The sequence below is a fragment of the Excalfactoria chinensis genome, chromosome 1 (assembly GCF_039878825.1).
Source record: "Excalfactoria chinensis isolate bCotChi1 chromosome 1, bCotChi1.hap2, whole genome shotgun sequence".
NCBI lineage: Eukaryota > Metazoa > Chordata > Aves > Galliformes > Phasianidae > Excalfactoria > Excalfactoria chinensis.
This window is the reverse complement of record NC_092825.1, coordinates 48,026,153-48,042,087: the sequence shown is the minus strand read 5'-3', so window position 1 is coordinate 48,042,087 and position 15,935 is coordinate 48,026,153. Positions and strand designations below refer to the sequence as shown.

General features: G+C 55.4%; 2 protein-coding genes across 5 annotated transcripts; both read right to left on the bottom strand.

Annotated features, from left to right (window-relative positions):
• Window positions 1-2,271: 2,271 nt before the first annotated feature.
• DNAL4 (dynein axonemal light chain 4) lies at window positions 2,272-6,423 on the bottom strand. 4 transcript variants are annotated; one of them, XM_072344961.1, is made up of 4 exons: window positions 6,340-6,423; window positions 5,370-5,571; window positions 4,614-4,697; window positions 2,272-3,419 (listed from the first exon to the last, which is right to left on the bottom strand). In XM_072344961.1, the coding sequence occupies exons 2-4, from the start codon at window positions 5,439-5,441 to the stop codon at window positions 3,255-3,257; spliced, it is 321 nt and encodes a 106-aa protein (XP_072201062.1). In that variant the 5' UTR covers window positions 5,442-5,571; window positions 6,340-6,423; the 3' UTR covers window positions 2,272-3,254. The 4 variants fall into 4 exon arrangements, with proteins under 4 accessions (XP_072201062.1, XP_072201074.1, XP_072201067.1 ...); XM_072344973.1 differs by having other exon boundaries at window positions 2,278-3,419; window positions 5,370-5,574; XM_072344966.1 differs by having other exon boundaries at window positions 2,278-3,419; window positions 6,113-6,368.
• Window positions 6,424-9,449: 3,026 nt separating this feature from the next.
• Window positions 9,450-15,187, bottom strand: NPTXR (neuronal pentraxin receptor). Its single transcript, XM_072346716.1, has 5 exons — window positions 14,372-15,187; window positions 11,707-11,929; window positions 11,333-11,577; window positions 10,899-11,078; window positions 9,450-10,620 (listed from the first exon to the last, which is right to left on the bottom strand). The coding sequence occupies exons 1-5, from the start codon at window positions 14,930-14,932 to the stop codon at window positions 10,396-10,398; spliced, it is 1,434 nt and encodes a 477-aa protein (XP_072202817.1). The 5' UTR covers window positions 14,933-15,187; the 3' UTR covers window positions 9,450-10,395.
• Window positions 15,188-15,935: the final 748 nt, after the last annotated feature.

Sequence of the window (15,935 nt, the reverse complement as noted above, 5' to 3'; positions counted from 1 at the left end):
TGACATCATCACAGAGAAGCGATTGAATTCGCACCTCTTTCCTCCATTTTTCCAGCTTCTTCAGCCCTTCGCAGCAGGGCCTGGTCACCTTTGGGATGGAGGAGGAGCCCTACGCCCAAGGACACTTCCATTGCTGGCACAGAGCGCGGACTCCCCGCCACGCAGGCTGACAGCCGATAACCATGTTCCCCATCTCTCCTCGGCAGGGAGGGATGAAGTCATGAGCACAGCACTCTGAGCTGCTATCACTGCACGCTGCCTTGCTGGGATGGACGGATAGAAAGGGTCATTCTGACTGGCACCGATGTATCACCCTGAGCTTTTCATCTCCTTTTCCACAGCTGACTCACTTCGATGCTTTGATGGCAATAGCAGCGACACCCGGGTGGCAAGACACAATAGGGAGAGGGAAAAACAATAGTTAGACATCCAGTGCTAACCTCCCCAGATTTCTGTTAAAAAAAGTTGTAAGGTAAAAACCTCCAGCAAGACATGGCAGTTTTAGAGTCAAGAGTGGTTTTAGGTTCCTAAGCATCAGTGGCAGAGTGGTTACTTGCAGGATAACATGGAACAACAAAGGGACCATCTCCAATCCATGAACCTTACTGCCATGTGAATTACAGGCGTGCCCCAAAGCGCTCTATTTCCATAGCACAAGCCCCAAACTGCGCTCTAGTTCCACAGCAAAAGGAGGGTGGGAGTTTTCTTGTAGCACACAGGAGCCAGTGCGGCATGACTCAACTTGCAACAAGCAGGAAAGCTGATCCTACCAAATACTTGTTTGGGGGCCCTGACGCACACAGCTGAATTTTGGAAAGTTGAGTTTTATGCTTTCACATATAACAGGCGCTCAAAAACAGGGTGGCTTTTTGTGGTAAGTTCTTGTGGGTGAGCTGTTACCCTTGGAAACAAAAATAGCGTGGCACAGTCCTGCGAGCCACCTTGCACTTGCTTACCTTGGGGGAGTTGCAGTGTAGGAGCTGACTTGCTGCAAATTCACACCTGGCTCACCTCGATTTGTCTGTGTGCTCATGCTCTGAGGATGCTGGGGACCGGTCAGCATTTGCCTATTGCAGATGCAGGTCATGGAGACATTAGCTTTGGTCAGCTGGTGGCCAAACTGATAACAGGTTGGTAGCAAGGCCAAGAGATTGCACGCTGAGGTAAGCAGCTCCCTCTCCCTGCGATCATCTGCAGGTCAGCATGACCCCACAGAGATGCCCATGACCAGCCTGTCTGTGGACACGCACACAGCAGTTAATTATTCATTAGTGTGAAAGGAGGACAATTAAGGAGACCGTGGTATGGCTGAAGGTATCATTATGCTCCAGCGTAATTCCAGGGCATTCCAATGATGGTGGCTTTACCTTTTCCTCTGGATGTACATCCCAGACATAAAACATAAAGGAGGTGGAAAGCCCTGGAACAGAAAACCAGCTTTTCCACCTGCCAGCTGCAGCAAGTGCCAGTCAATAGTGCTATTTTCATTTAAAGGCAGCCAGCTGGAGTGAGACAGAGTAATCACACCAACAGGAAGCTCGCAGGGTTTAGAGTCTTCCAGACTGCACCCCGATCCTGGCACCTGGCAGACATGGTACCAGTCATGTGTCCTCCCCACTACCTTACAAGTCCCTTCCACTTGATCAGTAAAGAATTACGTGACAGGATGTGGGGCCCAGCCAGTACAGATGGTGCAAAATTGAAATCATTTCTAGCGGTCTAACATCACTCTTAATTCCTGCCTTGCAGAAGAGTTCCCGACATGCTGAAATGGCTGAAAGACATCTCTGTCATCACACTGAGAAGGAACCAAGGGAAACAGAAAAGCCTCAACATTTGATCCACTGCAGGCCCCAATGCAGAAAAGTCCTTTGGAATGGAACTATGGACTCAAGTACAGCCTCTCCTAAAACATGAGCTGCCAGTGGCACTGCTGGTGGCTTTCTCAGAGGGAAGCCTGAAAAACTCATAGAAACCACAAATGGCAGACGCCAAAGGTCAGAGCAGATGTACGCTGGCTGGGCAGAGGACACAGGTACACTCCCTTGATGCTACTCCCACAGAGGACCTGGGTCAGCAGCACCATGCAGCAACAAAAGGAATCGCATGGAAAGGATAAGAGTGCTTCCCTGCTGCCTTGGGGTCACCCAGGAAGGAAGCAGGGTGGATACCCACCATCAGCTGTTGCCTGAGCTACATCATTCCTTGCTTACTTCCATGTTTCCTGAACTACTTTCGTTGGGTTTTTACTTTAGAACAAACACGGAAAAGGACAATTTACTATTTTTTTTTTATTGTAAAAAACACAGTTCCCCAGATTGATATAAATAAGCCATGTACGTAACATACAATTGCGTTCATTCCATCCTCCAACACTGACAGCTTTAAAAGAAGAAACGGGCTAAAAAAGCAAGTCCCAAAGGACGTTAGGTTTCTGATGACCAAGTGGTATCTCACATGGCACCTCCTTCCCCTACCAGCCTCCAAACAAGATGCTGAAAGTACACAGCACTCGCAACACCCCCAGGAACTGACAGAGAGGCATTCAAGCTGTACGAAGAGTTCTCACCCACTCCCCAGGCATCGACAGCCGCCTGTGTTTCAATGCCATCTCAGTGTGCAGTGGGTGAGAAAGGAGGGGGAAGCTTGCATAGCAGCCTCCTACATCCAGGCAGCTCAGCTGTCCTCCCAAATTAAGCAGAAAAGGGTAAAACAAGCCTAATTCCCCACAGTTAACACCTCCATGCACAACCTGAAGGGACACCTTTGACGCAGCCAGTTCTGTGTGGTCATTTAGACTGGAGGAAGGTGGTGCTGTTAAGATGGAGGAAAGATGCACTGGTCAGAACCATACCACACATAGCTGGGGAGACAGAGGAGAGAGCACACAATGTAGAACAAGTGGGAGGAGAAAACACAGGACTAGATAGCACCTTTTTTCTTCCTCTTCCCCCTCCTAGTGCTGCTGCATGGTGTGTCACGAGATCACCTATTTAACCACCTCCTTCTTGCTTAGGCTCAAACACCAAGGAAAGAGTCACAGACATCAGAAATTCCATGAGCGAGGACAGGCTTAGCAAGTTACACACACACACACACACCCCAGATATATGCATCCCATGGAACCGTTATATCATTATGGAAAGAAATCTTGACGTTTTAACTATTAAAAATAAAGCCCCACCTCCACATTGTACAAAATCTGTGAAGGAAGAAATCTCCTGTATGCAGCGAGTCTGGGACCCAGCCAGATGTCAGGAGCACTTCCAGACACACACAGCCAGGCTCCCACCAAAGAACATGTACAGCAGATTCTTCACCTCGTGAGTGATCTCAAAGCCAAACCCTTCCCCAATCACCACGTGCCAGGAGGATCCAAATTTCTTGTCCATCATCTCTTTGATCATCTTGGCAGCACTCTGGAGAACGAAGGGAAGTGTAGGGTGAGACACAGCAAGCAGCAAGTTTCCACGCAAGCATCCCCCTGCTATTCCTCTCTAATAAACTACTCAAGTCACAGACAACAGGTATAGCAGCAGTGCTGAGCAAACCAGAAGCTCCTCAGGGCTGTGCCAAAGGGCAAAGCAGCTTACTGTTTGCAGCAACCTCCAACACAGCAGCTAGGAGAAATGAAACAACTACATCTAGCAAGCATTTTCTCATTCACACAGCCAGAGAGAAGCAAGAGCTCTGTTTTTGATGGTGGTGGAGTTACCCTGGGCACACTGAGCATGATAGGAGATTCAGGTCACTAAGCTGCAGCTATTTTTACATGAGTCCATTTATATATATATATATTTCAGCTAATTACCTAAACAATAAAACTAGGCTGCCTTTTAGAAGGCTTGCTTCTCTAAGATCACACCCTGTTAGGTCTAGAAAAGGAGAATGGGAGATTTTGCAGTGACACTTGGTGTCTCAGGAACGAGGGGACAGAAGGAATCTTCTGCTCTGAAGCTTTGCCTTGTTCCAGCACAGAGCTCCTCTTGCAGAAGCAATTTGTGCTCTGCCCATTGAGCAAGTGTGTTCTCATTCATCTTTATATCTCAAAGATGAGGGCAATTTTTCAAAAGACTGTAACTCCTCCATCACACCCCATCTACGTGCAATTTCATTCGAGAGGCTGAAAGCTGACAGGGAAGACTGAACAGACTGTACCTAAAGGTTCAAAGAGCTTAATTTGCTCCTTTCTAAAATAAGAGTCTCCTCCCTGCCCTGATGGAGATGATCTTGCTCAACACTGACAAACGGACCCACATTTTGGGACAGGCCCCTCTCCACATAGTTCTTACACAGGCCCCCAGGACAGACAGGACATTTTATGAACAGAGAGGAAGCTCACAGGGAAGGAAGGAGATAAGGTTTGTGAGGCGGCTTCACTCTGTGACTCATCTTTGCTTCCTGCACGAAAGCAAACAGCTAGTACAGATCTCACTCACGAAAGCAACTAAATCTGAGATCAAGCCAAGCTGTCTCTTTCTGCCCTTGCTCAGTATGGAAACTGAATAATCTGTCAGTATGTGATTTGACTGTGCCCTACAGCTCCAGTCCTGCTCCTGCAGATTCCTTGAGCTGCAGCAACGGAAGGTTGGCCTGATGGATTCAGCTCATACCTCATTGTTCGTGGCATATTTCTCACATGCTGTGACACACAACTCCATGGCCTCTACACGCATCTCCTCTGGCATGTCTGTGTGCTGCAAAGAGCAAACAAGAAAGAGAACTGAACAGAAAAATAAAGGCTAGACAGAGGACAACAAGAAACAGACCTTATGTTGCCCATGCTGTCATGGAGCCTAAGCTGCTGGCATAGACATGAGGCAGCTACTCCAAGTGACATTCAGTGTCAGCTTAAAGCAGGGCATCATCAGTGATACAGGCTTGTCAGAACACCACGTATTAGAATGATTGATATGAAAATGGCTTATTACTTTACTGTCTGTCCATTCTTTCCTTTCTCCCAGTCCATGCAGAATTGTTCTCTTCTAAACTTTACAACTAGCATAAACAGAAGTCTAAATTATACAGTCTTTTCCACTATCTGGCTGGCTAAGATCATTTATTCCTGCTCCTCTAAACAGAATAAAAACAAGTTGTATCTAGCACTGTGAGCAGAGGGCTTCAAAGGCAGCACGTGTGGAGCAATAGATGATTGCTTTGTGCCACACTCCCCTGGCTGACTGATTTCCTTGCCTGACGGACAGGCAGAAGAAATGGTGGTGACTGAGATCCCCATAGGGAACTGCTAGGGTACACGTTCCCATAGCAGCTGTCAGTGGGAGAAATCTTGTTTTGGAAAGTGGTGGAGAACAAAGGTAGCACTGCATATCTGTTACACCAGTAAACACATAACTCATCTTCCTTCTTACCCTAATCAGTGGAAAGCTGTGCAGTCTTTTATAATCGGCTTCCTCCTTCTTCCCCTCCCCAGTGTCTGCCATGGTCTTTCCCCAGTGACCCCGGGAAGGGGCAGGGGGCCAGGATGGAGCTCAGCAAAGCGCTGTGGTGCAGATGGCTCAGACTGTAGCTCTGAGGACCAGCACAAGGGGAAACTTCTTGGCCCAGAGGACACTGCTTAAAAAGAAACAAACAAACAACAAATAGGAGACAAGAAGAAAGCTTTGCATTAAAACGGAAGGCAAAAACTATGCCAAGAACGCTGTCCCTACCTCCAATTGCTCACTGTATCACAGCAACTCCTTCACACACCGTGCACTCAGAGAGCTCTCGCAGCACATTAATGCAAACAGGTTTTACAAATGCATCATTTTCCATAAGCGAGACTTCAGCATGGCAGCATTTCCCAGCAGCACCAGCCCAGTTTGAGGGATGTGCCAAGTCAGGGCAACGCTTCCCACAAACAACGAGAGAGCATCAACCATTACGTTGGTACACCACAAAGTGCACATGTATTTGAGGAACAGGATCTGGGCAGGATGTTCAACGGGAACATCCCAGTCTGCTTTGGGGCGCTCGCTATTCTCACCCCCGGGCACTTGCCAGCTGTGTATTCCCATATAGGAAAGCAGCAGGCCGCTGTTCCAGGCCAATCAGCCGACCATAGCCTGAGTAGGACAGCCCAGCCCGCTCCGAGCATTCCGCTGCGGCCTACCCCGGCTCTCTCGCTCGCAGCGAGGTGCCCCGCTCCCGCCCAGAGGCAGCAGGGCTGTCACACGGCGTTATCCTCACACGGCCACCCTGGCACAATGCACTTCCACGGGGCGGCCTGACTGGGGTGTCAGGGGAAGGCACGCCACAGCCCCGGCCGTGGGGCTCCAGAGCCCAAAGAGCAGCCCCGGGAGGAAGGAAAAGAGGGCCAGGAGCGGAACGCGGCCTCACCTACACCGCCGCCACGGCTCGCACCGGTTGCTAAGGAAGAGCTCCGGCTGTCTTAGCAACCGCCGCCGGAAGCCCCGCCTCCCCATCGCCCATTGGCTGCCAGCGCGCAGCCCGGCTCACCCTATTGGCGGCGGGGCTTGGGGCCGTGAGGCGGTGGGGTGTCCGCGGCGTGCCTGTGCCGTGACACCGAATGGAGGGGGGGGGGCGGGAAGCGCTGGGAGCGTCGTTAACGGGAGGGCCGGGAATCTGCCTTTATTCTTAGGTACGGTCACAGAATCATTTAGCTCGGAAAGACGAAAATCTGCCCAACCGCCACCAGACAACAACGGCCTCAGTGCCACATCCACACGGCTCTGGAACACCTCCATGCACGGTGACTGCACCACCTCCATGGGCAGCCTGTGCCACTGCAGCACCGCTCCTTCTGAGAAGAAATGTTTCCTCAGCCTCCCCTACTGCAATTTGAGGCCATTCCCTCTCATCCTATCACCTGGGAGCAGAGGCCGACCCCCACCTCAGCACAATTTCCATTCAGGCCATTATAAAGAGCAATAATGTCTCCCCTGAGCCTCCTCCTCTCCATCCTGACCAACCCCATTTCCCTCAGCCGCTCCCCATCACACTTGTGCTGCAGACCCCTCACAGCTCCGCTGCCCTTCTCTGGACACGCTCCAGGGCCTCCATGTCTTTCTGGCAGTGAGGGGCCCAGAACTGAACACAGCACTGGGCTGAGTACAGAGGGACGATCACCTCCCTGCTCCTGCTGGCTGCACTACTGCTGGTACAAGCCAGGATCCCTTTGGCCTTCTTGGCCACCTGGGCACACTGCTGGTTCACATTCAGCTTTTCATCCCCCAGCACCCCCATGTCCTTCTCTGCAGGACTGCTCTCAGCAAGTTCTTCTCTCAGTCCCTATTCATATCTGGGATTCCCCCGACCCAGATACAACACCTTGCATTTGGAGCCTCATTAGGTTCTCTTAGGCCCACAATCTCAGTCTAAAACAAATACAGGTGAAGGAAAAATCCAGCTCTGAGATCACGCTTTCTACTCCCAGGACACCAAGTGTGATGCCTGGGTCTCCATCAGGGCACATCCTTGTCACACAGGACAGGTCCAAGGATAGACTGTTCACATGGTGTCCTGTTGGTGTGTATGTGAAATGTCCTCCCAGCAGCTGCAGGGTGAAGGCAGTCTCACTCACCCAACGCCCATCCATCCAAGCAGAGCCCAGGGCTGTTGTTCCCCTGACAGCACTGGGAGGACAGTGCTGCAGTGATCATTTCTCTTCCCTTTGCCTTCACCGCTGCCGGTGACAGAAATCAAATGCTGCCTGCTGTCCCTTCTCTCCATGACAGCTGCAGTCTTCCTGCAGTCGAGGCTGATTCCTTCTCCTTTTTCTCCTTTGCAGGCACAGGCCTCTTGCAATGAGGCACTAAAACCATCGAGAGAAAGATAAAAGCTGGGAGATCATCCTTTTGTGTGCGTGTGTGTGTGCAAAGGAGATAATTAGGAACAGAATCTCTGGGAAGAAGATCTTTCCATCATTACTCTATCTCCAGGCAGCTCCTCTAATCTCTCTGGGGATACAACGCTTTCAAGCACCGTATTCTTTCTGTGCTTTTTTTAATGCTTTAATCCCTGTGTAGTTCACCCACTTTTGCTGGGAAGCAGCGAGTCGGAGCGAGCTCTGTCTGAGGCTGTGTGTTGTATGAGAGCGTGATGTTGCCTGCAATTAACTCTGCTTTGGTTTTGATCAGTGTGGGCCCAGGGAAGGGAGGGTGGGGGTGGGGAAGGTGGGGGAAACGTTCCCTATGGGAAACCCCGGCACTGTTTAGCAAAGCCTGAATTCACACCTTTTGGCTGGTCAAACAACAGTGTGCCACCCGTGCACGGCAGCATCAGGTTGCATTGCAATGCCCATCATTGGCTAGGAAATGGGGACACAGCCAGTGATAGATAGTGTCACTGCAGCACAGCCCTGCTGAAGCATCCTGCCGAGCCTTCCTGCCTGCGGGAGGACGTGGAGGCAATTAGAGCAGCCCCCCATCGTTAGGGCAAAGTGGGCTCATCGTGGTGGCACCCACTGGGACACATGCAGCCCGGCTCCCAGCTTGGGAATTATGGCGTTTCCTCCTCACGCCTTGTAATGAATGGCTTCAGACCCTCATAATTAATAGTGTCAGCATCCCATATGTCTTTGTTTCAATCCCTCTTTTAGGAAGAGGTGCCAGGCCGCGGTGCACTCTCAGCACAGCTGTTACACCTCTCCTTCATTAACCCCCCCAAGAACCATCTTGTTTTCCCTTGTCTCCGTGCACAAAGCATTGTTTTCCAGCAAGCTGCCCTCAGAGAGACACAGCTCTTTTCCTCTGTGGCTCTGCTTCATTTAGAAGCCAGAGGCATCTGTAAGCCATTGCAATTATTCTTTGCAACCCCATTGATTTTTTCACCTCCTGCCATCTCCCTGACCAGCCACCCTCCTAAACCCTGCAGCAGGTTTTTTGCTTCTCATAGGGCTCAGGTAACCAAAACCTACACCTTGCTTCTCCTCTTCTTCTCCACCCAGATACAGAATACGCAGCCACAGAACGTCAGGGCTGAGGCCTCACTGAGGATGGAGATCAAATATTTATTCCCATTCTTGATTTCCTGCCTCTTAACTAGTTTTTAATCTCTCCATAATGACTTCATTTCCTTAAGAGCCTTATTCAGAGGAGTTTGCCATAAGCCTTTAAAAAGCCTGGGTAAATTATAGCCTTCCTATGTCCCCCGTGCAGCCAGATTGCCTCCAAGCCCCCAGAAGAGAGCCTTAGGTGAGAGCTGCTGTTGTGTCCCAATATGACGTACCCACAGAGTGACTGGGAAACTACTTGGTATGGGTTGGCATCCCCACAACCCCCCTCAATAGGGATACCTGGGGAAGGCTGCAGCCTCAGTTTCCCCACATATCACTCCTATCCCTGCTTGTTGGGATGGAAACGGCCAAGACAGGATGAGCATCCTGCAGCCCTGAGCTCCCAGAGTCTGCTGCCTCCCTTCAGGCATACACCCAGCACCCATGGGGATTTTTGTCTTCTTCCTCCACCGGGTTTGCAGCCCCACGAGGCTCCGACAGACACGCCACGTTTATTGCCCACAGCCAGCGTTACAAAAGAAATGTCCCAACACGACACGGCCACGCGCAAGCGAGCGACTTGGGGGTGGGGGGTGGCATGAAGATCACAGTGTTTCCCAGTTGGCACAGGGGCCGCGCTGCATCTTCACGGCATCCCCCCCACCCTGGTGGGCTGTCCCCTCTGCCCCCTGGGTCCCCAGGCAGGAGGTGCAAAGTGGGACATGGTGGGCTTGGAGGAGTGCTGGAAGCTGGACATCACACTGTGAGACCCCCCCAAGATACCCCCAGCACAGACATATTGAGACACCAGCACGGAAACACTGCATCCTCAGGCACTCTACGAGGCCACCAGCATCCCCAACCCCAGCCAGCTCACAGCAGGGCTGAGGCACAGGTGAGGCCAGCACCCCTGCAAGCAGCTCAGCCCCAAAAGGCTGGGGGGGGAGGGGCCATGGGGCACACCTCTCCCCATGCCCTTTTTCCTCACTTTTGCTTCATTTCCTCCATCCCGACCAGGGCTGGGTGCACAAGGACAAGTCTCTGCTCCTCTTCTCCTGCCTTCTGTGGTACAGGGAAGGCTTCAAATAAAACAGATAGGTCCCCCTCACAGGGCTCTTTTCATCCTATGGGGAGAGGATGGTGCCAGAGAATGGCTGATGGGGAAGAGGGGCTCAGAGGGAGCAGGCTCACAAAACCAGACGTCAGGGTGATGAAAATAAAGAAGTGTAGGGGATGTCCCACTCCCAGCCCCTCCATGTCCCCAGTGCTCAGGGCCCAAAACAAAACAGGGCAAGGTGAGAGGCAGGAGGGGCGAGGGGCTCCCGTGGGACCTCCCCTGAAGGCCTCGAACATCGCCCCATCATGGGCTGGTGGTGGTGGTGAGGGGGTCTCGTTGATCCGGGAGGGTTGGAAGGGCAGCCTGGAGCTGAAGGTGCTGTTCATGCCTTCCTCCCCTCGTCGCAGGCGGTGAAGGCTGCCTTGCTGGCCCCTCCAAAGACCTCGACAGCCTGGTCGTCCCACTGGATGACGTTGCCTTGCAGGTGTGAGGTACAGTTGGCCAAGGCCAGGATCTCCGCCGGAGCCAACATGTGGTCCCACACGGCAAAGTGGGCCAGCTCCCCCACGAAGGCCTGCGTGGCATCGAAGCGGCCACCCAGCGTGTCCTGGGGGTGGGAGCAGAGCAGGGACAAGGTGATGAGTTGGGGAGAGGGAGGGATTCATGCGGAGGTAGAGGTGAAGAGGGACGGGAGAGGGAAAAGATGTTGAGAACAAGAAGCACACCTGGGTACAGGCCGAGCAGGCAGAGCCCCATCCGATGTGGGGGCTCCACATCCGAGCCCCACAGCCCCCAAGACCCCCAGGCCCCATCTGGGGCTGCCCCTGCCCAAACTCCATTTGGGAATGCCCACACCCATAGTAACCTGTATGCTGCAGCAGGTACCTGCTCCTGGCCCAGGATGATGACGCCCTGTGGCTTGATGGCATGCCATGAGGCCAGGTTCTCGCCGGAGCCCCGCTGCTCACCGTCCTGGTACGCCGACCACTTGCCATCACGAGTGGTCCATGCCACACAGACGTGGTGCCAGGCCTTGTCCTTCAGGCTCAGCGGCAGCTGGGCAACCTGTGGGTAGAAAGCAAGAGAATGGAACTCAGTGGGGCTGCCAATGGGCCCCAGTGTCCCCCACTGAGAGACTCAGAACTGTCGCTTCTCTCCATCAAAACCCACCAGGTAAAGCTGGGTTTATATGGGCAGGGCTGCCAGCCACCAGGTCAGGCTGCCCAGGGCCTCATCCAACCTGGCCTTGAGCACCTCCTGAGATGGGGAATCAACTTCCAAGGATGGGGATGGAGGGAACGTGGGAAGGGTAGGCTGACCTTGTCATTGATGAGAAGCTCCAGGGGATTGCTGCCCCACTCCAGCAGCACGATCTCATTGGCTTGGGTGGGGACAGAGTAGGAGAAAGGGGTGCCAAGCCCCGACAAGGCCTTGGACTTCAGCCACATGCAGATGGTGAAGGCATAGAGCTCTGGCAGGCTCTTCTTCATGCGGGCGTACATGTAGTTGTTCTGCACTGGAATGGTCACCTTGAAGGCATCAGGAGGGCTGTAGACTGGAGATCCTGCATGCCAGAGATGGGAGGAGGGAAGAGGAGGGTGAGGAGTCTGTCACCCATCCTGTGCTCCTCCAGGTTTGCCCTTGGGGTCAGTGTCAGCCCACATCACCTTGGTCCCCCTTGTGCAGCACTCACCGTGCTCCAGCTCTGCCACTCGGTTCTGCAGGGCATTGAGCTCCTTCTCGATGTCGTGCTGCTGCTGGCTGCGGTCGGTGTTGGCGGCGTGCCGCTCCTTCTGCAGGGCGAGGATCTTGGCCAGGAGCTGCTCCTCCAGCTGTTCCATCTTGCTGTGCAATGCATCGCGGGCGAGTGCCGGGGCGGTGGGTGCTGAGCCATTGGGGCGGGATGGCAGCTCCTGCTGTGCTCGGCAGCGGGGTGAAATTCAACATCATGTCAGCGTGGAAGGTTAAATCATGACATGTCAACCCACAACACCACGTGGAGCCCAGGGACCACGTCAACCCATGACACTATGGGGACCACAACCCAGGATCTTGCCCAAGGGCTTTGTCCCATCAGCCTCTGGTACAAAACGGGGTTGGCCCACGTTGGTTGTTCTCAATGACTTTTGGGAGCTCAGGTCGCCCTGCTGCTCGCTTGCTGTTGTGACACGGCTGAGCAATCCTCTTAGCCCAGCTCAGCCCATGTGTGTGGGCGCGTGCACACGTGCCAGGTCAGCAGGTAGCTCTCTGTCAACATAAGCCGGCATCACCCATCTGCTGGCAAAGCCCCAGCTGCCAGGATGTGTGCCAAGAGGAATGGGGTCAACAGTGGCACTCGGGGACACCTCCAGTCCCCAAGGCTGATGGCAATGCCCTGTCTGCACCTCCCTGTAGTTGAGCCAGGCTTGGGCAGGCAGGATGTGGCCGCCACGGATGGGAACGGCGGGGGAAGTAAGCAGGGAGAGGAAGCGAAGAGATGGTGTTGGCGTGAGCACAAATGGACCTGGACCAGGCGGGAGCACGCTGAGGCTGGAAATGAGGTGCTGCCGAGTGCCAGCGAAGCTCTGGGCTCTGGAAGAGCCTCTAGCAGGGACAGCCAAGGCAAAAACCCTCCGTGGGTTTTGCAAAGAAAACCAAAGAGGAAAGCAAAACCAAAGGTGAGGGTGCATGGGGGGCAGTTCCAGCATCCACCTTTCTCCAGGGATGCTCTTGCAAAGAGCAAAGCGTCGCCAGGAGGGAAGAGTGCAGGTGGAACCCACAGCTCCGGTCACCCCATTCCTGAGGCCAACCACCCCAGTGGGACATGGGGACACGGGGCCATTTCAGCCCCCCAGCTCCCAGCCTGCGCTGCATCTCCATAAGCACCTCCACGCACGCTTCTCCCCCAGTTCTTTGCAAAACACTTAATTATAGCCGTGCAGCTGTTATTTACCAACGTGGGGAGGGCTCCCATCTGCTGCCGCGACGCGGGCAGCCGGGGAGTGGGCAGCGGGGGAGGTGGATGGCACACGTTGGCCACCAGAGCCGACGAGAAGATTGAAGGCTGCCAGGTAGCGCTCAGCGCGTGAAATGTCAGCGGCTGCGGGGGGGGGCTCGGGCGGGACTCATTGTTGGGCACAACGCACTTTCATTTATGTAAGGGGATCAGAGCCTTCATTTACTAATGCATTGGCAAATCTGCTCCCCACGGCTAACCCCCTCCCGCTGCATTCAACTAAGTGGGGAGAGCAGCGCTGGGGACAGATGCCCACTGTGGGGCCCATCGCTGGGCACTTCTCCCACTTGTGTGCCCGTCCCATGTTGGCACAGCTCCCTGTGCCCCCACCACCGTGCCACAAGGGACGGGGGTTTCCCTTGGAGGAGCCAATCCAGATGCACATCTCCATCACCCTTGGGTCTCGCTTGGGGCTGTCGGTGTTTGGGTGCCCATACCCACACCCATCGCTTTGCTGCCAACAGCCAGAGCATCACTCCCAGGCCGGAGCCCCAAGGAGATGTCCTCCATCCACACCTCTCCATTTCAATCTCATTATGTCTTATGAGGCTCAGACTGCACTGATGACCCTCTGCCATCCCCTTGCCTGAACCCTCTGTGGTTAATGAAGTTCAAGGGGCATTGCCTCTCAAGGTGCCACTGTGCTAACAGAGAGGAACAGGATGGCAATGGGAACCAGATGGGACAGTGTTGAGGTTGATGTGAAGCTCCTGGCTGGTGGCTGTGGCCCCAGCAGACCTCGGGGTCAACACATTGTCCCTGGAGCGATAGCACATCTGGGGGAAATAACCCAAGAAAAGCAGCTCCCACGTGCCCAAAGCTTGCCCGCTTCAGCCCCCTGCACCCGTTCCCCCAGTGTGGCCACTTCTCCCTGCCAGCCCCCAGGTAACCAAGGACTCCTGCCAGGGTTTGTTTGACTGCTGAACCCACCCCAACCCCAAGGAATGGGTCCCCATGATGGGCTGACACCATTGCAGAGATGCTTGGGGGAGTAGGTGTGGGTTGGGGTCTTTCCCATTTCTCCAAGCCTTCCAGGTAGGGGGGTGCTCACACTTTCTATTGCAAGGGGCCCCATTATATGGCCATGATGGGGCTGTGCAGGAGGGCAGCATTTGGACACGGTCCACGGTTCCCACATTGGGCTGTGGCTGGTCAAGAAGTGATGCTCGGGGCCACCTGCTATGGGGGGAATGGATTGGGAGGCAAAGGGCGAGCACATCCCCTGAGCAAGGACCGTGGCACCGGGAAGGGGGGCAGCGAAGACCTTCCCAAAGCTCCCAGGGGTGGTGGGAACATGGGTGGGGAAAGAGCAGGTTTTGGGGGGGCGGGCTTGCGGGACCCCCCTTCCCCCCGGCCTCCCCACCTCGATCCGGTCGATGCGCTCCTGCAGGGCGCGGACGGCCTCCTCCAGCTCTCGCACGGCGGGCGGCTCGGCGGGGGGGTGCCCCATGGTGCCGGGCCGGGGGGCGGCGCGGAGCCCGGCGGCGGGGGGAGCAGCGTGGAGGCCGCCCTCGCAGCGGCTCAGCTTGCCCGTCAGCTCGCGGATGGTCTCCTGGTCCATGCGGATGCGCTCCTTCTGCTCCAGCGCCGTGCGGCGCAGCTGTGCCGCGGCGCTGCGCAGCGCTAGCAGCTCTTCGGGGCCGGCGGCGGCGGCGGCGGGGCCGGGGGCGGCGGCGGGGCACTCGGCGCTCAGCGGAGTGCAGACGAAGCGGCTGAACAGCGGCGTCGAGCCCGTGAGGCGAGGCCCGGCGCTGGCCAGAGCCTCGGCCGGGCCGTGCAGCGCTCCCAGCCCCTTGTCGGCGGCGGGGAGCAGCGCGGCGGCGGCCGAGTCATTGTCGGCGGCGGTGGGAGCGGCGGGAGCGGCGGTGCCCGCCGGGTGGACGCTGGCGATGATGCAGATGATGGCCCCCAGGAAAGCCAGCATGCCCGCCGCCAGCAGCACCGCCAGAAACTTCAGGGTGGCAGCGGCGTGGGGGGCCCGAGCCCGCGGACGGCGAGAAAATAAAGCGGGGACGGAGGGAGGGAGGGGGGACGGACGGAAGGATGGATGGTTGGACGGATGGATAGATGGACGGAAGGGTGGATGGAAGGGTGGACGGAGGGACGGGCAGCAGCCGGAGAGGCAGACGCTACCGGCAGCAGCAGCACCGGCGCCGGGCCCCGCCGCGCCGTGCTTATATCAGCCGGAGCCACACGCGCCGCCCCCGCCGCCGCCGCCGGGCCGCCCCCACCGCTCCGCCGGGAACGGGAGCGGCAGCGCCGGCATTGCCCTCGGTCCGGAGCGACGTGCGGCTCTCCAGGAGGGAGCCGTGGGGCTGCCCGGGGAGCGGGTGCATGCAGCCGGCCCTCTCTTCCCATCCTTCATATGAATGGGGTACCTCGGGCACCTGCTTGCTCCTTGCTCAGTACCGGAGTGCACAGCACAGCACATCAAGGAGAATCACAGAACCAACCGTTAAGGCTGGAGAAAACCTCTACGATCACCTGGTCCAACGGCCAGCCCATCCCCACCGTGCCCACTGACCACTCAGTGCCACATCCACACGGCTCTGGAACACCTGCAGGGACGGTGACTGCACCACCTCCATGGGCAGCCTGTGCCACTGCAGCACTGCTCTTACTGAGAAGGAGTATCCAACCTGAACCTCCTCTGGTGCAACTTGGGGCCATTACTTCTCATCCTAAAAGAGCACTGAGGAGGAAGCAATCAGCTCCATTACATCGCATCCAGCCCCAAACCACACACTGCAGTGGGAAGGCTCCTAACCCTAACCCTAATTCTAACCTAACCCACCTCTCCATGGAGCCATGGCACACACACAGGGTACAGCCCTTAGTGGCAATGCCAACTTCAGCCTGGAGCGATCAGTTCAGTCAGATTTACCATCTGCAATCAGCGCCCAAATGGTGTCTCTATGGGGCAGGCA

Bases quoted from the DNA above. Each gene is read 5' to 3' on its own strand.
- DNAL4 (XM_072344961.1), bottom strand. From the start codon at position 5,441: ATGGCAGACACTGGGGAGGGGAAGAAGGAGGAAGCCGATTATAAAAGA. The intron at 4,698-5,369 runs GTAAGAAGGAAG...TGCTCTTTGCAG, and splicing joins ACAGCTTTCCACTGATTAGG to CACACAGACATGCCAGAGGA. The intron at 3,420-4,613 runs GTATGAGCTGAA...TTCGTTCTCCAG, and splicing joins AATATGCCACGAACAATGAG to AGTGCTGCCAAGATGATCAA.
- NPTXR (XM_072346716.1), bottom strand. From the start codon at position 14,932: ATGCTGGCTTTCCTGGGGGCCATCATCTGCATCATCGCCAGCGTCCAC. The intron at 11,930-14,371 runs GTGGGGAGGCCG...TGCCGAGCACAG, and splicing joins AGCGCATCGACCGGATCGAG to CAGGAGCTGCCATCCCGCCC. The intron at 11,079-11,332 runs GTCAGCCTACCC...TTCTACCCACAG, and splicing joins AGCTTCTCATCAATGACAAG to GTTGCCCAGCTGCCGCTGAG.